This window comes from Nycticebus coucang, chromosome 4 (assembly GCF_027406575.1).
Source record: "Nycticebus coucang isolate mNycCou1 chromosome 4, mNycCou1.pri, whole genome shotgun sequence".
NCBI lineage: Eukaryota > Metazoa > Chordata > Mammalia > Primates > Lorisidae > Nycticebus > Nycticebus coucang.
In genome coordinates, this window is record NC_069783.1 from 104112140 (window position 1) to 104135834 (window position 23695).

Here is a 23695-nt window from a genome sequence, read left to right on the forward strand (position 1 = left end):
CCTTTGAGCCTCCTGGACACATCCACCACCTAATCCTGCCACCTCTTTCCGCCTCTTTCCTGGGGTATCTCCTAACCACTCAGGCCCCTTGATCCATAGCAGGGCTTTCGTACCTCTGGGGGTGTGACATGTCCCACATCCTGACACTGCCCTCCCATCAGGGCTGAGAGACCACATAGACACTGTGTCGTTGAAGGTGCTAGAAACCAGCCTGGTCATGACATGGGCCTTGACACTGGGCCTTTTCTGTGCCTCTGCCTGGCCTCATCACGTTTCATTTTGGGGGTATGTGGCTTCATTTGATATACAATGTGACTGGGGATGAGAAGGCGGCAGAGATTCACAAGATGCAGGTGCCGGGGAAGCCCAGCCTTACTGACACAGGTAGACATACCTGGGCATGGCCAGTGTGGATCCTACAGGGGTTCTTAGGAGAGGTGTGGGCAGATATTTCTGTGGCTGTTCTTTAGGGGTGGAAGGACTTGAGCTGTGAGTCTGGCAGTGATGTATCAGGCTGCTTGAGGAAAGGAAACCTTTGGATCCTGTGAGGCATTGGGCTACAAGTGGCAGATAGTTGCATCTTGACAGAGCTCTGACAGAGTGTAGGCTGTGTCATATGTGTCACAACTGAGAGCAGCTGTGTCCTTCCAGGGACTCAGTTGTCCCTGAGCTGAGACAACCAACCACATCAGAATTGGGCACACAGGCCACCTGCACAGGCTGTCAACACTGCAGCCTCTGGCAGGGAAGGAGAATGCTGACAGGATCTCAGACCCTTCCCTTTCTCCACAGCATAGCAGATACTTCTCTGTTATCACAGGACACAGCAGGGCAGGTCCACATGGCCCTGGTGGCCCAAGGTCCTGCATGCCTAGGGAAGTAGCACAGCAGGCTGGTGGCGAGTGCCCAGGGCCAGCACCTTCTGTGCAGACCCTCCACACCCACACGCTGGACAGCCAGCTGCCTTCACAGCCAGCCCTCCCTGGTTAAAGAAGTTAAAACAGCACATTTCATATTATCTGTCAATCTCCAAGGACTTCTCAGCCATCCCGTCTGCCATGTAGACTCTATCACTCCTCCACCTCTTCACCTCCAAAACCCACACAGAGCCATGGCCACCCCTGCCTCCCTCCCTGAGCCAGTCAAGAACTCAGTGCCTGAAGTTCTCAGATCTTACAGCAAAAAACAGGAGAAACCAGCTATGAGAGGCAGCCTGGGGGCCAAAGCCCACCCAGCCAATATCTCCCTCAATTGGCAAATGATCCCACCAAACAGTGTGGGGGGGACACGAGGCCACACACTGGCAGAGCTGATACCTACCTTTCGAACCAGGGCTTCTCCGCACTATAGGGGCTGGTACCTCTGTCCTGGGGATGGGATGTTGAGCAGCAGTGCAGATTTCTACCCACTGAGAGCTACCACATGCCGTGCACCCAGCTGGGACAGCTAAAAATATCCCCAAACACTGCCCATGTCCCCAGGGCAGAATCACCCTGATTTAGAACCACTGTTGTATAAACCACCTGAGCCCTAAAACCGTGAGCGTTAGGACCCTGGCCAGGCCTGGCTTGCCCAGGCCATGCTGGTATTGATTATCTTGGGCAATTCATTCCTCTTTCCAGACCTTCAGATCTGCACTGTCATTTTCAAGAGTCCTAGGCCTACCAAAAATCTCCTGCAGTGAAATTTAGCTTATTAGAACTTACTCATCCTGTCTACCTGGAACTGTGTGCCCGCTAATTAACATACTCCGGAGATCTGCTGAGCAGTCAGTTAACACGTGTTGTACACTTATAGGTTTGTTAAGACAGCCCTCTCATGATAAGTGTTCTTACCAAAATAAAATTAGATTTTAAAAAAAGTAGTAAAGCCTGGAGAAGACCATGCAGGAGGGAAGTCTAGCACCTTCTCCATCCCAGCCCTACTAAACATAGTCACCCAGGCCAACCTTGCCAGGCCAGGCCTGCTGCACCCTCAGTTCCCTGGGCATGATGGGGGTATAGGCACAGAGCCTCTGGGGCTCTGGCCAAATGAGATGAGGTATGAGTAAGTCCCTTGACAATTATGGCATACCCCAAAGGCAAGGTACAGGTAGCCCAAGGTGAGGACCTAGTAACCCCAAAGGCAAGTCCCAGGTAACCCTAAGGTGAGGCCCTGGGTAGCCCCAAGGTAAGGACTAGCACTCAGATACTACCAGACCCCTCAGAAAATGCATACATTGAGAGTCGAATATACAAAATATTTGGGCCTTCAGTTTAAGCTGGGCTGCTCTTTGTCAAAACACTAAGAGATACTGATCTTTCTAATAAAGTCCAAAGGGTTCTCAGGCTCTCCATGAGCCTCAAATAGGTGGTTATGAGATCGGCCAAGGAGGGCTGTGAGCCTCAAAAAGAACTGGAAGTCCCTGAAGGTCTCACCCCACCCCTCACCACCACCACCACAACCCCGGCAGAGCCCTCACACTGTGACTGTTAAGAACTGACCCTGGCAGGGCACAGTTGCTCAAACCTATAATCCTGGCACTTTGGGAGGACCACTTGAGCTGAGGAGTTCGAGACTAGCCTGGACTATTATAGCAAGATCCTGTCTCTCACAAAAAATAAATTTAAAAGAACTCAGAGAAGAGAAAATTTCTCCCTTCTCCTCCACAAAGGCACAGCCTTCATCCCCAAAGATCTTGTCACTCTGCCTTCCAAGAAAGAAACAACAGCCCATATGGGGCCAGCTGTGCACAGTCATTCCTTGCAACCATTGTCTTTGGAGCACCCCCATTCTTATCTCCCCAACTCAATCCTGAGCTCCCTAGAAGGAGAGGAGAGAGTTTGCCCAGCTGTGGGTTGACAGTCGCCTCTTCCAGCAGACACATGCTGGGGCAGGGGGCAGCCTCTTCTAGCAGCAAGAGGGTGCTAAAGGGGTAAGGGTCAAAGCTTCTGTCTGAGTCCACTCTGGCTGCTAAAACAAAGTACCACAGACTGATAGACGACAGAAGCTTACTTCTCACAGTCAAGATCAAGGCACTACCAGGTTCAGTGTCAGGTGAGGGCCTCTTTGTGGTTCATAGATGGTGCCTTCTTATTGTATTCTCAAATGGTGGGGGGGCGAGGCAGTTCCCTGGAGCCTCTTTAATAGAGGCACTAATCCCATTCATGAGGGCCCCACCTCCATGAACTAATCACCTCCAAAGGCCCCATGTCCAAATACCATCACACTGGGAGTTAGAATTTAACATGAATTTGGGGGTGACATAAACATCCAGAGTAGCAACTCCCACTCCCTTGGTGTGGACCTACAGAAAGGAAACCCCACTGCTGATGATTCCAGCAGGTTCTTCCACCTCACCCTCAACCCTGGATGTGAAATATTACTAGAATAACTATAGAACTGAGAGAGGTCCCCTGTGTGTCTACCCAACAAGGGCTCTGAGCTCACAGAGGGAAATGAGCCTGATCACAAGCCTGTTAAATGCTTGTTACACTTAAAGGCCTTGTTGAGTTTCACACTCCCATCCCCATGGCTCTGCCTGTATTTCTCATTCCTTCTCTCAGTTTCCATAAAACCCTCAAGCTATCTTGATGATCCCATTCAAACTTGAATGGTTTGGATTCCCTGGGCTGTCTGAAAAATGTGTCCTTTGAGCAAAATACTTCTGTTTCAGTTCCTCAGTCTGCCTTACAATCAAGATGGGGCCTTCTAATTTCTAAATACCCCATCAGTGTGAAATGGCATCTTGTTGGCTTTATGACCCTGCTGTTTGGTTTGATTGCATTAGGTTATCTAGAAGTCTTCATGTTTCCAGTAAAAAATAGACTGAAGTTTGGCTCTTGGCATTTTTCCTTGCAGAATTCTTCTCATCTATTATTTGGCTCCCTGGTGTGCCTTCAGTGATACATGTTTCCATTGTTTCTATAAACTTTCCCAGAGAAGTCTGTTGGGATGTGCTTTCATTTCTCCATCCCATGCTTGTTTATCAAAAATACAAACGTGTGTACGCACACGTGTGAGGGCGAGGAGGGGATGAGAAGGGAGTCTGACGCACATCCATGAGATCTTTAGACTCGGTACAGGGCTGGTTTTACATAGGTGTGGTCTGGCACTGGGAAGTCTCTTGGGAGGCCAAAATGGAATCTTCTGTTATTTTTGCTGCATAACCCAAAACTCAGTGACTTAAAACAAACACCTTGTCTTGATCATGCATCCTGTGGGTAGGAATCTGGGCAGGGCATAACAGGGAGACCAGCTCTACTCCACCATGTCTGGCCTCAGCTGAGAGGATGTGAAGGCTGCAATGATTTTCTGTGGCTGGAGCCATCTGGAAAGGTGCATGGTTGGCAGTGGGTGCTGGTTGCTGGCCTGAGCCTCACCTGGGCTATGTCAACACCTGGCCTCTGGACGTGCAGGAGCTTGGGCTTCCTCACAGCGTGGTGGCTCAGTTTCAAGAGTGAGCATGTGGCCTGCTCTTGTAATCAGGCAGTGGCATTTCTACTGTGCTTTGTCTGTGGAGGTTGTCATAGGTCTCCCTGGCATTTGGGAGGGGACTCAGTCTTGTCACCTGAGGGAGTGCCAAATCTACTTTGTAAGAAGAGTAAGTGGGCAGGGAGACAGTGTTGTAGCCATATTTAGAAAATGTAATTTGCCACATGATCTGAGGTCCCCTTTCAGCACTGTAACCTGACACAAGTTCCTTGCATTCATTTGGAATATTTCTTGTCTTGTACGGCTCCCTCTGGTTCAGTACTTTTTAATTAAGTACTAAAATAAATTCTGTTGAATCAGTTCTCCCTGAGGAGTCTTGCTTTCCAGTCCCCACTAAGCAGAGGAAACAGTGGCCGGGTAAAGTCAGGCCTACCCATACAGGGCTCAGCAGGGCTCAGCCCAGGGCCACCTGAGACCTGCCAGGGTTGTGCACCGACCAGGTGAACCCCAAACCTTTATCTCCTCATTTTTGAAATGAATAAAATGATCAGTTTCTTTATGTTCGGAAGGGGGTCACAAACCCCCTTGAGGACCTGCTGAAAGCCATATACCCACACTGCTCCCAACTTTGCAATTGCAAAGATTTCATAGACCCTGAAACTATTCACAAACCACTGATGAGAGCCCAGAGTCCCCTTCACATTGGAGCACCTGACACACTTACAGCCAGGGAAGGGAGCAGGGGTCCCTCTGGAGCTCTGGCTCTGCTCCAGGTGACCTATCCCCTGAGGGTACATGCTTCTTGCAGCCGAGGGAAACAGTGCTTCAATCTTACTGTGAGTGGGGGACCATTGTCTGGCAGGAGTGAGGAATCTGTGGCCTTGGGGCCACATATGTGCTCCAGGATCCTTAAGTGTGAACTTTTGACTCAATCCAAATTTTACAGAAAAATCCTTTTAATAAAGGGATTTTGTCCTGTGAAGTTTGGATTCAGTCAAAAAGACCATATCCCAGCACTACTCCCGGGACTGAGAGGTGACACTTCGTTTTCCAACACAGTAGAAAAGTAACACTTGAGCATCACTCACACCAAGCCCTCTGCTTTCAGAAAGGAGGCTTGTAACCACTGTCTGCAGGGTGCCAAAGTCCCTATTGAAGCTTTATTGGTACAGAACCAACAAATGTGGTGCCTGCTGGGGACATTTGACGGCCATTGTTTCATTTGATCCCAAAATAGCTGCCTAAGGCAGGTACTATTGTTACCCATTTTACAGATAAAGAAACTGAACAGAAAATTTAAGATGCTAGTTCAAGGGGGAAGGGCTGGCAAATATTGGCTGAAGGAATGACCTCAGAGAGGAAGCCTAATTCCACCGTGAATTCTGACGAAGCTCAAGTCTCGAGAGGCAAACATCAGGATCACTTTGCCCGCCCAGACTGGCTACATTAGCATCTCAGGAGCTGCCCACACCTTTCAGGCAGGAAGTCTCACTGGGGCAGAGGCCTGGACCTCGCCTTCTCACTAGCCAGGGTGCCCTCAGGTTACAGCCCTCTGTGGAGAAGGACAGGCAGGTCTGGGCCTCACCCGCCTCCTTCTCTGCCCCTCCATTCCTGGGGCCCACCTGGCTGCTCACCTTGGCACAGGTACTGAGGAGAGAGTGTCCCATCCTCCTGCTCAGAGCCCAGAGCTTGGGCATCTGTGCACAGTTTAATTTGTGTGATTTCTGTCAAATTAAAAGAATGTCTAAATGAAATTGCTGATTCAGGACCTAGAGCTCATTTGAGACAGGTCGCCTCGAGGTCCTTCTGCCCAGGCAAGGAGAAGTGAAGAGCCGGGCCAGTGTGGGAGCTCTAGACAAGAGGAGGCTGACAGGGACAGGGAGCTAAGGGGCGTTTCCTCCCTGGAGCTTCAGGAAGGCAGGAGAAGAAACCCTGATGCAGTGTCAGGAAATCCACAGAGAAGAACATCTTAGCAGAGGTGGCAGGAAGGCCGGGCCCTGTCATGAGGTCCCGGTAGCCCCGTTAGGTGGGCCACCCCAGCATCTCTCTCCATGCTCCAGTTCCAGTCACCACGTTGTCATCATGTTTACTGTGTATGCTGACAGCTGCAAGGCACACCTGGTGCTTTCCACCTGGCAAATTAAGTCAAAACAAAATATGGAAAAACAATGTTTATGTGGCGGCCACGCTCCTGCCTGGAGGCCAGAGATCATGTGTTTCTTCAAATCAGAAGCTTCTGAGATGTCCTTAGTAATTGGTGGAGGTAGGACTGTCTCAGGGATGTGGAGAACAGCCCCAAGGCTGGAGCTCCAGCTCACATGGCCGCTGCTGAGAGCTCCCTAGGTGCTGGCCCTTTGCTCTCTCCCTCACGAATGTCATTCATTAGCCTCCTCTCAGCACCGAGACAGCAGCTATCAAGATCCCGTCTTGAAGAGGCCCAGAAAAGTGAGGGGACTGCCCAGGTCACGAGGTTGCTGAGCTGACCTCCTGTTCGGTCATCACAAAAGCACTGTCGGAGTTCTGTAATTATTACTTTACGTGAATACCTTGGTGCTCATCTGTGAAAAGACCCCCCACAGACCTGAACACAGCCTTCTAGGGGCTTCTTCCATTTGCTGGGATCAGGGCATTGTCTTACTTGGTTCTTGTGGCCAGGCAGTAGCACCATAGTTAATATTTGAAGTCAACAGTCCTGGGTTCAAGTCCAAGATATGCAGCTTTCACATTGATTACCCTGGGTCTCTTGTTTGGCATCCCAGAGCCTGTTTTCTTGGTAAGGCTGCGCTGAGAATTGAGTGAACTGATGTATGGACAAGACTTAGAACGCTGCCTGGCTCGTGGCAAGCTCTCAAGAAACAGTTCTCAGGAGCATTAGCTTATTATTATGTTTAGATAATTACACAGTCAATTTCACATAGGAGGGAGCAGTTCAGTTGCTTGTTCAAGATCAGCCAACTAATAAATGACAGGGACACCTAGCTCCATCTGTCCCCAAAGCTTCTCACAGACCACCCAGGCATTTATCTGACTGGAGCTCCTCAGGGACACCACCTCCTCCTTTTCCTCTTCTGCTTCAGGAGCTGGGTCACCCCAAACCTACCCCGTCCGAGGCAGGTGCTGTGACCCAGTGCAGAGGGAGCAATTGAGTGAGGGCTGAGTCTGGGGACTGTGATGATGACACTGTAGAGGTCCGAGACACCCGAAGCCCCCTCCTCCTGGCCTGCCAGCTCCTGAGCAGAGTGCTGGGGCAGAAGGTGCCAAGAAGAGTGTCACTGCTGATCAAAACAAGAAAAGCAGCGCACGCCGTGGGCACCTCCTCCGTGGAGAACAGAAGCCACAGGGAGCATGACTACTGGGATTTCCCTGTCTGCTGCCTCCTGTCCCCCACGATTTTCATACGCCAATCTTCTTTATCTTCTGACTTTGGTGAGGGCAACATTTTTGAAGATGTGTTTTAATATTTAAAATAACCCAATAGCTCAATGTACAATTTTTCTGGTCTCTTTTAATTGGGTCAGTTAACTCCTTCCTCCTTATTTATTTATTTTTTTTTTTTTTTTTTTTTTTTTGGCCGGGGCTGGGTTTGAACCCGCCACCTCCGGCATATGGGACCGGTGCCCTACTCCTTGAGCCATAGGCGCCGCCCGCTTCCTCTTTATTTATTACAAATGTCCCATCCCTATGTCCTTTCTGAAAATTCATTGCATATTTACATTGGTATAAACCCCTCTCTGCTCTTCCAGTAACTGTTTTCACTAGAACCAGAGAGATGCCATTTCCCTATTACAATTTTATTAGGGCAAAACTCTTAATTACCCTTTCCCCATCTCCCACAGGAAAGTTTCCAAACATAGAAGAACAATCAAAAAGCTTCCAAGTGTAACTGTCTGCCTGGGAGCCAAACTCAGCACAGATAAGGACTTTGAGCTTCCTTCACTCCATCAGTCTCCTACTAGAAGTGCAGCTGGAGGTCATTCTGCTGGTGTCAAGGAGGGAAGGTGCTCCCTGCTCCAAGCCCAGCCTCCCTGCCAGCCTCTGCACCTGCTCCTGCTTTCCTGGCTGCCTCTAGGCTTAGGTTGCATTCTGAGAACTCTGTGGCCACTTTCATAAACTTGTTTTGCTTCCTTTATGTTCTGTCTGCTGCATCGGCCAAAACATTGACATTTTTCAACAAGATTTCCAAAGTGTAGGAATTAGGATAGGGTTTGGTACAAAGTCAAGGCTGGCCACAGAGCAAGTTCCCACGGCTGCAGCCCAACATTGCAACCTTGGGTCCCTGCCCCTGATCTGGTGTCCCCATTCCCACCCCTCCCCAGCCCTGGGCCTGACATGACCTTCCCTCTAAATCCCTCCCGCAACTGTCCTATCAGTGGCTCTGCCATTGTCTGGTAGTGACTGCCAGCATCTACCAAATAGAGGTTATGGTGTGCCCTTGAGGCACCAAGGTGTGCCATGCACACCCATCAGCCTTTCTCACTGGGTGGCATGCTCACAATCTGGCTGTCACCTGCCTTTTGGTAGATGAGCTCATTCCACACCTCTGACCCCTCCCCTGGACCTGTCACCACTAGCCTACACCTTTTCATTATCCCCACATCAGCCCAGCTCTCAGGGCCCACCCTGAATGCCCTCCTACAGGGTCACCCCCTGCCCTACAAGCTAGTCAATAGCAAACCTTCTCTCTGGTTCTTTATGTCTATTAATAGTACCATTATGTTCAAAATACCAGGTCATGACTTTTCCCTTTTTATGTTTCCCTCTTAAAAATAAAACATAAATTTGATATAGTAAGTCAAATAACCCAAAAGTACATAACAAAATTAAAGTACTACCCAGCCTCCCTCCAATCCTGCCCAACATCAGGGGCAGGGGGACCAATACAGACGGTCTGGAGGGCTGCTTATTTCTTTGCTTTTCAGGGACAGTCTGCAGGTGCTCCCAGGTCACTGTAGGTCAACATGTGCCCTGAACACCTTTAACTGGTGACCACTCTCTCTGGGGTCTCAGCTCACAAAAATGTCCTGTGTGTACCTGGCAGAGTGAAAATATGTGCTTGTGTTCAATGCTTTATTCTCAAAGCTCATGAGTTGCTAGCCTCCCTTTTGATTTTGAAAAAAAGCACATTACCCTTCAGAGTGCACAGGCTGTTTGGGGATTCTGCAGATTGAGCTTTCGCTGGGCTATCAAGGCTGAGCTTTGCATATCAGGTTCCTTTCTTCCTGCTTCCTGTGGTGCCTGGCCCAGCATGTGTGGGGTATGTGCCTGACACTACAAACTGACTTTAAATATTGCCCTAGGCAGAGAAGAATTAAGATGGTAAATCTGTGTGTGTGTGTGTGTGTGTGACAAAGTCTTTGTCTTATTGCCAGCTAGGCTACAATGGTATCATCTTTAGTCACAGCCATCTCAAATTCCTGGGCTCACATGATCCTCCTACCTCCTGAGTAGCTGGGACTAAAGGCGCTGCCACCACACCCAGCTAATTTTTCTAATTTTAGTAAAGGCAGGGTGTCACTCTTGCTCAAGCTGGTCTTGAACTCCTTGCCTCAAGCGATCTTCCTGCCTCAGCCTCCCAGAGTGCTGGGATTACAGGGGTGAGCTACCACACCAGATCAAGATGGTAAATCTATTTGAGAGAAATGGTACCACAACCACCTCCTTTAGCACAGGCTGATAATAAAGGAGGCAACTCGTTAAATGTGTACTTAGAGGCCATATATATGGCTTTATTTCATTTTCATGAAATGAATGATGTCTCTGTTTAATGTTGCTTTTTGTGAACCAAAGGAATATTCCCTTTGGCTCTTTGTAATTTCAGACACAATTTTCCATGACTTCTGGTCAACCTTTAACTGGCAACAGATCTCAATTTAAGCTTTAAATTTTATTTTCCTTTTGCCAAGTTTCTACACTAATGTTCTGTAAAAGTGTTAAGGCCCCTAGGAGAACCCCTATCTTAATCATAACCGAGAAAAGCTGTTATTTTACCATTTGTATAATGTTTTACTGTTTTCCTGTACTGGGTGAATGAACACCTTAAAAGGTCCCTTTTTAAATAATTAGATTTCCAGATAATGGTTCTTTAAAGGGCTATATAATTTTTTCTCCCAAGATACATGTGTGTATGGTTGTGAGTGTGTAAACACACACGGTGTCTTCTTGATAGAACACACTTCTCTGACATGCCCGTGTTCCATGCATACGTGTAGAAATGCTTTCAGACCAGGCCTCAGAGCAGAGTTGGTGGCCCAGCCTCATCACATGCTTCATACCTTGATCTCCTACACACCCACCAGCTCCTGGCTTCTCACCAGGTGCTGGCTGGACAGCGCAGACCCTCAGGCTCAAAGTGTGCTGTCCAACCAGAAGCCCAGTGCTGCACCCCTGAGCTGGTGACTTAGTAGGTGTCAATAACCCTTCAAATCCTTCTTTTATCACCTTCTCAAGAAGTGGTTTTTCTCGTAATGAAATCAGTTACCAGTTTGCACCCTTGCCTTCTAATTGACCACTCCCTGGGTTCTGTATCGTAATGATTTTTTTGGTCCCCATTTCCGACCTGCTAAAGCAGAATCTTTGAGGTTAGAGCCCCAAATTTCCATCTTATCAAACTCTCTGGCTGGTTCTTTCTTCACACAGTTGGAAGGCCGAGAACCCCACCTCAGCCTGGGTCCTCTCCCACAGCAGGCAGGTGGGGAATCTCACACACTTCACTCATTTGACAAAAATGTATTGGGAGCTAACGAGGTTCTGGATATTCTGTAAAATTTGTAATATTCACAGATGAGTCTTTACTCATCACACATCATAGTCACAGCAACCCAGTCGCCCAGTATTGGTGAGAAGCATTAACAGCACACAAGTGTTGTCTCAGCAGTTCAAGGAGGTGGGCAGATCCCTGCAAACATTCAGGAGACAAAACAAGGGTGGCAGGCAGCAGACCAGGGATTTGGAGCCAGGTCCTTGCCACATCAGTAGAGACAGAGAAAGGTAGGGGGTGGTGAGCCAGGTGGGCTGACTGCAATGGGGTGGGGGGGAAGGCCTCCCAATGGGGTGACAGCAGGGCTGTCTCTCGTTTCGGGGGATGTGAAGAGCACCCTTCTGCACAAACCTGCCTCCCCCTATCTCATGACTTTTCAGAGCATAGGAAGCATTTTATTCCCAATAGGTCAGGCCATTTGATTTCCCCAGCTTGGCCAAAATGATTGGACCTTGGCCATTCAGAGGAGTCATTGGGATGAAAAGTGGTCCACCCACTGGAGAAAGCAGTATAAGCTGCAGATGGCAACACAGATGGGGGAAAGCTTGCTGAGGGAGCAGTGATAAAAATGTAACCAGGATGCCAACTCCACATCTCACCAGGCTTGTGAATGTTGCTAATTTACTCCTAGTCCTGAGATAAAACCAGCAAATCCATCTTTCCTTAACCCAGATAGACCCTAAATTACATCCTTTAAAACCTGTTCTCTTCCTACAGTGTTTTCCCCAAAATCAATCTGTGAGACCCTCCCTGTCACGTGCAAAGTGTCCTGTGGCTAATTCTTACCTGCCTCACGTGGGGCAACTACCAGGGAAGCGCCTGGAATGTCTGCATCCATATTCCAGGAACTCCATGAGCATGACGAGGGCTTAGAATTCCACAGCAGTTTGTCATGACTGGATGCTTGAGGAATTAGCAGAACTCTGTCCTGGAAGGCAAATATTCCGGAGAAGGTTTTCTGGCCATGATGTCAGTATTTGCCCAAGTCAGAGTAAAAAAATAATTGGTCATATTTAGTCCTGGGGAATGGAGACAGGAAAATTACCATCACGTGTATCCACCCCACCCTTTTGCAAAACATACAGTAAAGGCTAGAATGATGTAAATCTCTAAGGCCTACGGGGGGACGGTAGGGGCTCCTTGTCCCTCAGCTCAACTGCACCCCTCCGGGGCCCCCAGTGCTCTGGGAGTGAGCAGGCCTCTCTCACTGGGTCTGTTCTCTCCTCAGGGGGACAGAAGGGCTCCCCCAGGGGGCCCTAGAGCCCTGACTGAGCTCAGTTGTTTCAGCAAACTTTATTGAGTGCCTCCTGTGTTCCAGGCACCACGCTGGGTCCTGGAGATACTGTAGTGAACAAGACAAATGTAGGTCCTGCCCTCCTGAGGCTTTTATTTTAAAGGAAACCTGGAAGGAAAGGAACAGCCACTGGGCCCCATGGGGGAGGGAGATAGAAACAGCCACGGAAAAGAAGGCCAGGGGTGGGGATCTTGCTGGCAGCACAAGCCATCTCTGGGATTCTTCTGCCACTGGGGGCAGAGGGGTACCCCCAGAGCTTGAGGAGGGCTCAGCCCGGACACCAGGCAATCAGCTTCCTTCTTTTCATCCTGACTGGCCTCTTCTCCTTGTGAACTGAGGAGCCCCAGCCTCAGTGCTGGTGACATGTTAGCCTGGGCACAGCCATGAGGGCTGCCCTGTGCATGAGAGGGTTTAGCAGCATCCCTGGCCTTTGCCCACCAGATGCCAGTGACATGACTGATTTGCAACAACCCAAATGTCTTCAGACATTGCTACCTGTCCCCTGTGCGCAAAGCCACCTCCAGGGGAGCCCTGCTGTAGAGCCAGACCTCCTGAGGAAGCCAGTGCCCGCCTCAGACACATACTTCTTCCCTTCCTGGCCCACAGAAAGCCTAGAGGTTCCGGGGGTCATGTTGCCCCAGCCCTGGCCAGGCTGCCTCCTTTCTTACCCCCAGGTAACCCTTCGGCTCATTTCTTCTTTCCCTTTCCAGCAGTTCCCAAAGTGTGTTCCTGGGAACACTGCCCTCTCAATTTGTGCCTTCAAAAGGATTCTATGGAGAAACAGCCTTGAGAAACCTGCCACGTTTAGGGCTCCGACTGAGCATGTGTCTAATGGATGGCTTTAAGTGTGTTTCTATTTCCCATGCCCTCCAGGGCCTGCACAATACACAGGATGCTCAGGAAAAGCTCTTAGAGAGAGACCGAGGCCAGGGGCAACTAGGCCACAGGCTGCAGGCCAGTAGGGGGGTATCCAGTGTCCTGGGCCCACATGGGTGGCCCAGGCCTATGCCACCTCTTCCTCCTGGCTCTGAAATCACTCAGAAGTCCCTGAAGAGTGAGTTTTGGTACAGAGCCTGAGGGCAAGGACAGCCACCCTGCCCCCAGTGAACCAGCTCCAGAGGAATTAGGAGGGGTTTGGGGGACTGACAGCAGGGCCCCAGGAACCTCCTCTCTACTGCGCCATTCCACTCTGAAGCCTGTGGGAGGCAGTTTCACACTTGCCCTGAGCAGGTCCCAGTGTATTTTTCTCCAGCTCTAAAATAGTATCAGGGGTCAGGGGCATGGGCTGTGCAGGCAGGTGAAATTAACAAATGCCACACATCCCACCCTGATCACCAAGAGAGATGGGCATGGCTGCTTTAGATAGCCTTATCCAGATGAGACCCTTCCCCTGGGCACAGGCACCCAGACTGTACATGGTATAGCCAGCGGGGCCTAGGCCAGGGGACAGGGGTGCCCCTTAGGGAACCAGGCTCCACTATGGTCCCCAGGGCCACATCCTACAGAGTCCACTTAGAAAACTAAATGAGAAGAAAACAGATCCCAGGATTGCTGGTCCTGACGTGGCCAGTAGTGACGCAGGGGCTGTGTCGTTGGAAATGGCCATCTTGCCGTGGCCTCCTCTGGGAACACACTGCCTGCCTCCCCCAGGGAGGGCCTCCTGGTCTGTTTTGGACACTTCTGCCAGGTTGCAGGAAAGGAAGTAAAAAAAGAGTTGGGCAAGCTTTTGCCTTAGCTTTGTTTTTTTCCCTATAACCAGTTTCATGATTTTATCTCTAAAATCCCAAGTAGGACTGTACCTGTCCCTCTCACAAACAGCACAAGCATTCAATGACATTAACACATTTGGTTTCGATCTTGTGTGTCTCTGCAGAAGGAAAAGAAGAGTGGGCTCCTGAAACTTCTTGCTGGGGCGTCCACCAAGAAGAAGTCACGCTCCCCACCATCCATCTCCCCAACCCACGACCCCCAGGCGGCAGTGGAGGCCTTGCTCCAGGGCGCGGTGGGCCCCGAAGTATCCTCACTATCCCTCCACAGCAGGGCAGGGTCCTGCCCCATTGAGAGTGAAATGCAGGGTGCAGTGGGGATGGAGCCACTGCACCGGAAGGCAGGCTCCTTGGATCTGAGCTTCTCCTCGTCCCCCTCCCGGCAGGCACCTCTCTGCATGGCTGCCCTGCGCCCAGAGCCCAAGCCACTGCCCAGAGAGAGGTAAGGGGAGGGCCAGCTTGCATCCTCTGAGGCCAGAGACACCTTTGGGGAATGGGGACAATGGGCTTCTTGGAGGATGAGGCTCACCTGGCATCCCTCCTCTCCCCAGCTCCACTAGCCTGAGCCTAGGTGTTGAGCATCTAGTGAGGCAGGCACCTGGCTCCTGGCTTGGGACTGTAGAGGTCATCTGGAAATTCATCAGACTGAAGTGATTCTGAGTACAAATAGGAAGAGACTAGGTGGTGAGGGGACCATGTCCTCCACAGGTGAGCCTCTCAAGCCTCCACCCATGTTGGCTCTCAGAGTGATAAAACGTCATCCTAAAAGTGGTTTCAATGACATATAGTCTATTAAAGTGCTAGCAGTTTCACCCTGGAGTTTTACTGTGTCCAGCCCAGGTAACATGGCCCACGAAGGGGGTCCTCAGTGCTTGAGTTTTACTAAGTGTCAGAGACCTGAGTCCAGACCACCCCTGTGAACTGGGCAACCTAAAAGAGCCCTCAGATAAAGGCTGAGCCAGAGATTTAGCCCAGGGCTTTCTGACCACAACGTGGGCCCTGAGCTGCCTCCCATTCTGGGGTACATGGCCAGCAGCACCCCCTCTGTGTACTCACAGGGCCTACCAGGGACCCCCATGTTTTCAGTATGTGGACAGTGTGGACACGTCACAGCCTTGTCCAGTATCAGCACCTGCTTCTGGGCCCTCAACAGGCCACCTGCACGGCCACATCCAGTGCCCCCAGGCAAGGCAAGACCCAAGGGCAAAGTGCCTGCCCCACTATACACTGCACACTATTCTATACACTACCCACACCACATACTCAGAGACACCACACACTCCACATACTACACATACACTCCACACACACCACACACTCCACAGTGTATGAAGCCAGATTGCTGGGAACTGATAAGAGGGATGTAGCCCTGGGATGTGAGGGTACCATGGCATTGGGTTAGAACTGCCTGATGCTTGAGTCTCCCCAGGGAGGCTGCAGCAGCCCTGGCGGGTGTGGAGCTGAGCTCTGGAGCCACCCCACCGCCCTGCCCTCTGCCCACTGCCTGCTGGCAATGTTGCAGAGTGGCTTTGAGCCCACAGATGCACCTGCCTCCCATCAGCCATTTCACCCCAAACAAGTCTTTTTGTCTCTTTGAGTCCCAGTTCATTCACACGTGAAATGGCAGTAGTAATACCCACCTGACAGGCCTAATGATTGTAAAGCACCTAGATTAGTACCTGGAAAATTACGACTGCACAGTAAACAACAAAAATAAGGTATGTTACATCTTTATAATAGTAATGCTATGACATATATGAGCATAACAGTAAATGGCCATGGTGGTGACACCTCCAGCACTTAGGTACACCTCTCCTCTCTTGAGCGGCATGGTCTTTTCCCATGTGTTCACACACCCAGTCAGTTTGTGCTCACCGCCCTCTGGCCTGTGACTTGCTTGCCTTTGTTAGGATTTAAAAGTGTTTTGCTTCTAGGCCAGGCTCAGTGGCTCACACCTGTAATCCTAAAACTCTGGGAGGCCGAGGCAGGTGGATTGCCTGAGTTCACAGGTTTGAGACCAGCCTGAGTCAGAGCCAGACCTCATCTCAAAAAATAGCTGGGCATTATGGTGGGCACCTGTAGTCCCAGCTAGTTGGGAGGCTGAGACAAGAGAATCACTTAAGCACAAGAGTTTGAGGTTGCTATGAGCTGTGACACCACGGCACTCTACCATGGGCAACAAAGTGAGACTCTGTCTCCAAAAAAAAAAAGGGTTTGCTCCTACCAGGTGCAGTGGCTCATGCCTGTAATCCTAGCACTCTGGGAAGCCAAGGCAGGAGGATGGCTTGAGCTCAGGAGTTCTAGACCAGCCTCAGCAAGAGCAAGACCCCATCTCTAAAAATAGCCAGGCATCGTGCTGTGTTCCTATAGTCCCAGCTGTAGGAGAGGCTGAGGAAAGTGGATCACTTGAGCCCAGGATTTTGAGGTTGCTGTGAGCTAGGATGCCATGGCACTCTACCCAGGGCAACAGAGTGAGATTCTGTCTCAAAAATAAATAATAAAAGCATTTTTCTTTGATCCATTATGTGTTATGGTCGGTAGAATAATGGCCCCCAAAATGTCTATGCCTTAATCCTCAAAGAAAAAGTCAGGTTGCAGGTGGAACTAAGGTTGCTGACCAGCTGGCTTTAAAATAAGGAGATTGTTCTAGATCAGTGGTTCTCAACCTTCCTAATGCCACAATGTATTTTCATTGTTAAAAAGGGGTCATGACCCACAGGTTGAGAACAACTATTCTAGGTTGTCCCGAGCGCCCTGTGCAATCACAGGGGTCCTAATGAGTAGGAGGAGGGAGAAGAGGTCAGAGTGACATGATGTGACATGATGTGAGGACTCTGTCTCCCATCATCTTCAAAGACAGAGGAAGAAGCCTCCAGAGAATGGATACAGCAACTTCTAGAATCTGGGAAAGACCCAGGACCTGCCCTTCAGATACCTTGATGTGGCTCGTGAGACTTGGATTTATGACTTAGAGAACTGTAAGATGAGGAGCCCCATGTGATGCCACTGAGTTTGTGGTCACTCATGACATCAGCAGGAGGCAACTGATATGTGTGCCGATGTGATAGTTGAGTGTCCACATTCCACCAATGCAGAGGCTCACTTATCCTCAGCTGTGTTGAAGCAAATGCTCTGAAAAGGCCACCATGTGGAGGCCCACCATGGGATCCCTTCTGTCAGAGAGAGGGTCAGGGCATTCCAAACTTCACACATGGCGCTAATGGCAATAATAATAAATGCAGTGATAATTCATTCTGCAGTTGGCCATTTGGATTTCCTGAGCCTGTATCTAAAGATTAGCTGTGGTTGAGGTACCTCAATTATCCTCAGAAGGGCAGAGTCGCTCCCTGATGTGTGATGTGGGAGTAGCTGTCGTTCCCACTGTTCCGGGGGCAGCCCCGTGCATCTGTAACGAGGTATATCAGCTATTCTCCTACAGCAGGAAGATCAGCTCAGAGTACTGGAGTGATCTTGACAGAAACATTGACCACTCGTCTGGTATGAATTCAGCCCACATCCATCTGGGCTCATTAGACCCCAAATCATACAGAAGGACCAAAGCACTTCTTCCTACACATTGCATTTTTAAAGCTACTTGTTTTTTCACATCTGACAGTTGAGGCAAAAGCCACAACTTGCATTTAGAGTCTGAGAAATCATCTCGCCCTTTGCCTTCCTTTCTTTCCATGGGGAAGAGAGGGAAGGAGCAAGTGTTAGAGGAGGTGGAGGATGGCAGAAAGCCGCAGGCAGGACGGCGCTGGCCCGGGGGCTCTCGCAGCCTTGGTTTGCATGCTGACTGCACAGACGGCGGGCTACATCCCAGTGGCCATCTGTCCTCCTTCCAGGAGGCCGGCAGGTAGCACTGCAGAGGCACTGGGCTTAGAGGAGAGGGGAGGCACCTCCTTCGTCTCTGTCTCCCAGGCCCTGAGAGCCATGTCTGGCTGGCCAGTGGACAGTGCTGGGACCCCATCCAACCATTCTCACCTACGGACATTCCCAGGCACTTGGAGGTAGCTGGTGCTCAGGACTGGGTCCAGGGGGGGCCTGCAGCCCCTGCTCCCTTGGGAACAGGGGCACCACACACCCCCACAGCAGCCTGGGTGTGGCCCTCGCCTGCTGCTCTCACAGGCCCAGGGTTATGTGTTCCCAGGGCTGAGGCTGGGTCTTCCCTATCTGCACCTCTTTCCCAAACCCAGCACCAAGCTCAACTGCCCCAATGCCACAGCTTCTCCATCCCAAGCCAGGCAGGCCAGAGAAGGGGGTGCATGCCACAGCCCAGAGGAGCCCTTTGGACCCACTTCCATCAGAGATTCAGGATAGCAGGCAGAGGTGACACATGGAACCTATCTCTGCTTCCAGACTGTGTCATGCCAGCCTGAAAACAGGGACTCCAGGGAGGCCACATAGGTTGTAGAAGGCCTGAGTCTTGTGGAAATGAGACGTGGGGAAAATTGGGCCTTTTTGGTGGTGATGGGGGACTTCAGCCAGTCCAGTTGCTTAGGCTGTAACGTCTTAGGAATTGGAGAGCATATGTAGAAATAGCCATTTAATCAAAACAGTGTTCAAAGCCCTTCACACATGACAGGGGACCCACCTGCCTATGAGGCTGGCACAGGTGAGGGGCCCTGCATGTCAGACAGAGAAACAGACACATGGACAGGTGGGGACACGAGCCCAGGGTGTGAGGGTGGGGCAGCACCAACAAGGACACAGATGCGTTCCCCTCCGTGCCCAGCCCCTGCTGAGGACCCCTGGGAGACCAATGTGGTGGTGGGTGGTCACGGCAGGAGAGGTGTGAGCGGGGCTATGAACAGTTAGGTCTAGTCACAGAGGAGAAACAGTCCAGCTTCCTTGTAGATCTGTGTTTGAAAAGACAGAAGAAATTTCTTTGTATTTTTATTAAAAAAATCAAAAATGTCAAAAGAATTTTGGAAAATTAAAAAAATAAGTAAAAATTTCATAAAATGGAAAAAGTAGCCCCAAGTGACAGTAATCTACACTGAGGTAAAGTACAGAGGGAAGAGCGTGGCCTGGCATGCAGGCCCTGGCGTAGCAGAGGCAGTCAGGGCCAGGTTCACCCACTGTGCTGTCTGTTCCTGCCCCCAGGTACCGTGTGGTGGTCTCATACCCGCCCCAGAGCGAGGCAGAGATTGAGCTGAAGGAAGGCGACATTGTCTTTGTGCACAAGAAGCGCGAGGACGGCTGGTACAAGGGGACCCTGCAGCGAAATGGACGCACGGGCCTCTTCCCGGGCAGCTTCGTGGAGAGCTTCTGAGGACCATGCCCTCCCCTGGCTACCCGAGTGGCCTCCTGGGAATCCCCAGGCATGAGGAGAGGGGCTGTGACTGCCCAAGGGCCTGGGTCCCCTCCAAGGTGGCTGGTGGGGACAACATGGCCTGGGGCAGGGGCCCAGGCTGTGGAGGTCACATCTTTGCCCAAAACCCAATGGAGAGCACACCCTGGGGTGTTCATTGAAATGTCCACCCCTTTGTGCAAACTGTAAAGAAAGCACCTCGTAGAAGAAAAGATACCCGTGCAGGCCTGTTGTGGCTGTCTGGGTTCGGAAGCTGCAGGAAGACGGTGACTGCCCTGAGCTTCCTGCAGGGCCCAGATCCCTGTCACCTCTCTATATACCTCAGTCACCTGCTGCCCAACCACTCAGCAATGGTGTTAATGGTGGGGGGGCAAGGGGCCAGGAGTCCCTCGGAAGATCCACCACATGGCTCCTGTTGGGAACTAGAGCAGAATCCTGGGTGGCTTTATCTCCTGCCAGCGTTGTAAGTGACACTCTATTTCACCACCACTGTCCTTTGCATTGCTTCTTTCTTACGACATCTTTTTAACGTGAAGCTGTTAGACTTTATATATTTCTAATAGGTCAGACATTGCCTATTTTTCATACATCTGGTGCTGCCTTTTTGTAAAACTAGTAATGACTTGGTTGAGGTTGAAAGAAAAAAAATGTCTGAAGCAACATCAAAGGGGCAGAATTTTTGTATTTACCATATGAATTTTAGAAAAAGCTGAATAGGCCACATCCTCCACATGTTGGCGTTGGCTACCCCTCAGTGGGGTGGGAGCATATCCCTTTAGGTGGTTGGAGAGAGTTGGGAAACAGCCTGTTTCTTTCAGCCTTTACCAAACTCCATGCTCCGTCTAGACAGTGATGATTATTATTCAAGACCTGGAAACATTTGGAGGAAGGGCCACTATAATTGTCCTTTTGTGTGTCTGTAGGAGTGAACACGTAGGTCCAACCCCAGCCCAGGAAGGCAGAATCTTCCTTTTACTGCTTCAAAGAGAATGACTTCAGCAATTCGCATTCTCAAAATACCATTTCTTGCTGTCAAAATGTGCAGTGGTACAAACCGCACCACCTAGCAAAGGTTTTTCTCTTCTTTTTATAAAATAAATGACTGCTTCCATATCAGACGGTGCAAACAGAGAGAGCAGAGGTGCAGTCAGGACAGGGATGGCCGCACCTCTGCAGACATGCATCATTGGGGCTGGGTAGGACAAGAGAGGAGGGAGGGCAGCTTTGGTCCTGGGACCTTCCCCTAAGTGGGTTGACAGACTATATTCCTTAGCACAGCAGATCGAGTCCCAGGGACACTGATGGAGGGGCCCTGTCAAGAGACAATTTTATTCTTGAGATTCATGCCTTAGGCACACATTCTGTCATCTCAAATTCTCAAGTCATAACTCCTCTCTCTCTACCTTCATTTTTACACAAACCACTGAGACTTAAATTAGACTGAATAAATTGCCTTTGGTAACATAGGGTGTCACTGGTTTTCGGGGATACAACCAGCTCCAGAAACACATTCTTTTTCCTGGCATGAAGCCTTTGAAATTTGGGCAGCGTTGTTTTCAGAGTTCCCATTTGGGGACATGGCTTGGCTACTTGTTCCCGCCAGGTGGTCACCACACTGGGGACAGGGGTGGAGGGGGTCCAGCCTAGAGAAAGGCTCTTTTCCTCCCACCAGACGGCAGTAGATGTAATACATTTGAGGAATTTGTTCAGAATAGAAGAAGAAAGAATCTGGTTTAAACACAGGGATCCCTGAAAGTTAGTGACAACCAGAGGGTAACTATTTGCCCTTGCTGCCGAATTAGTTGTCATGCACAAAAGTCCTGTGCATGTTTAAATTCATGCTGTCACCAAAGAGGTGCGTGGATTAACACCCTGAGTGAGACATGTGTTCTCCAGCGAAACCAGACTACCTAAGTGTCCACATAATAAACACTTTTTTAAACCAGGGCAGCTACCAAGCAACAGAATAGACTAACTTGGACCTTCTTTCCTCTGGTGCTTCCGGTAGGAATGTACTCAAAACCCAGGTGATAGTGGGTGAGCCAGCAGCCCCAGGCTGAGCACCCACACTGCACAGGAGAGGGCAGGGCAGGCATCACAGTATCTTTGGAAGACATCAGCCAGCCCCTGTCACAGTAGAGTCAGGGGTGGGCGCTGGTGCTGCCTTGGGAAGGAAGTGATGCCGTGGGCCCAGCCAGTGCCAGGGCCTGTTCTCTGAGAGCTCTGGGAGCTGATGCCAGGACTCCAGAGAGCAAGGGAAATGCACACAGGCTGTGCTTGTGCTGAGTGTTCCCCACACCTGCAGCCTTACAGACCATGTAACCTGCAGATAAGAGCAGGAGTAGGATTCACCCTTTCCTTCAGGCCTCCTCATCTTGAAGGACAGACTATTGTGGTTGTACATTGTCTAAAACTCTGCTGTTCAATGCTGGCCTCAAAAGTAGACATGTCTTAGTTGTGTGGTGGCATTTGGTGGCCCTGGTGAGGATCTGGGAGGAGCCCAGTATGGTTCACAGTCGTAACTGAGTGAGGCCAGCAGACCCCAAAGAGCCAGGACAGCCACTGCCTAGGGCCCAGGGAGTGGGCACGGCAGCAGGGTGGTAGGCCATGGGCTCTCTCCCAAATCCTCCCAGGGCGAATGCCAGGCTGGGCGCCCTGAAACAAGCTCAGCAGACTGAATGAGATCCTTCGTACTTCGCACAGTTCACACACACCCCAGTGTTCTTGTTATACGCAAATGTCAGCGTGTGGTTTTGGAAGACTTGACAGTAATGACAAACTATGATGCCTGTGTTTCCGAGTCTTTAAATAAAAATGAACATGGAGAGGCCTTGTGTTTGGATGGCAGGAGCAGCGGAGTCAGTGCTCCCTCAAGGTCTACATCAGGGCCACTGAGGAGACCAGGGGTCAGGGCAGCGGTGATATCAGGTGGCCGTACCCAGCACACACTGGAGACCCATAGGCAGTGAGGGTGGAGCCACAGGAGAAAGAAGCATGCCTGTAAGGGCAAGGGGACTATCTACAGATGACTTGCCTTCCTCCTTTCTATCGGAAGTGTGTGGTGTTGACCTCTAAGACGGGCATCCTTCTGGACCTGTCCTTATCTCTCTGGTTTTCAGGGTGCCCCAGCCATGGAGAGATACTCTCTGGAGCATGGGATGGATGCAGGGAACCCCAGAAACCAGGCAGACAGATTGACACCTGCAGAGTGTCAGGGACAGTGTGAAATAGGCTTCTGTTGCCCTCTTAGCTGAGACACACACCCACATATGTATACTTGAGCTAGAAAGATGCTTAGCAAAGGGCCATTTTACTCCTCTGTAACAATTATGTGAACTTGCCAGGCATGGTGAGACAGGAGGATTGCTTGATCGCTGGAGTTCAAATCCAGCCTGGACAACATTGCTAAGAAAAACTTAAATAAACTTGTATAAGAGTAAATAACACAGCTTGGGTAGTTGTGGGGTAGGCTGATGTGGCCCACACTGTGTCCAGCAGGCTGTGTGGAAGGTACTCCTATCTTTGTTTGCTGGATGAGCAATCACAGTTAGAAGTTAAATGGGCTCGGCACCTGTAGCTCAAGCGGCTAAGGCGCCAGCTACATACGCCAGAGCTGGCGGGTTTGAATCCATCCCGGGCCTGCCAATCAACAATGACAACTCCAACCAAAAAATAACCGGGCGTTGTGGCGGGCACCTATAGTCCCAGCTACTTGGGATGCTGAGGCAAGATAATCAATTAAGCCCAGGAGTTGGAGGTTGCTGTGAGCTGTGATGCCATGGCACTCTACCCAGGGCGACAGCTTGAGGCTCTGTCTCAAAAAAAAAAAAAAAAGACTGTCTCAGAAGAGGTTAAATGAATTATCCTGGGAATGATAGCTCCAGTGGACTTCCATGACTCAAACTCAAGTCTGCCGTTCTGACTCAAACCTGGGTGCCAAACTTATACCCCTCTATAGAAGTACTGTGTCAAGCCAAAGAGTGTGGGAAGAGGAGGTCCAGAGGAAATGTAGGTGGTACCCATCACAATCTGGAAAGGCTACCTGGCAGGCCAACACAGCCTCTCGGCTGGACAGAGAGATCCTGACTATAAGACCATCCAGCAACCCCTCAGGGCCTAGTGCCATTCTGCATTCAAGTCACACGTCCCAC

General features: G+C 50.4%; 1 protein-coding gene across 2 annotated transcripts in view; it reads left to right on the plus strand.

The window, feature by feature from the left end:
• SH3RF3 (SH3 domain containing ring finger 3) overlaps positions 1-22363 on the plus strand; it is a 340566-nt gene extending 318203 nt beyond the window's left edge. For both annotated transcript variants that reach the window (XM_053588118.1, XM_053588120.1), the window contains 2 exons: positions 14338-14672; positions 19337-22363. In XM_053588118.1, the coding sequence (XP_053444093.1) occupies positions 14338-14672; positions 19337-19505 (504 nt within the window). In that variant the 3' untranslated portion in view covers positions 19506-22363. The remainder of the gene's footprint in view (positions 1-14337; positions 14673-19336) is intronic.
• Positions 22364-23695: the final 1332 nt, after the last annotated feature.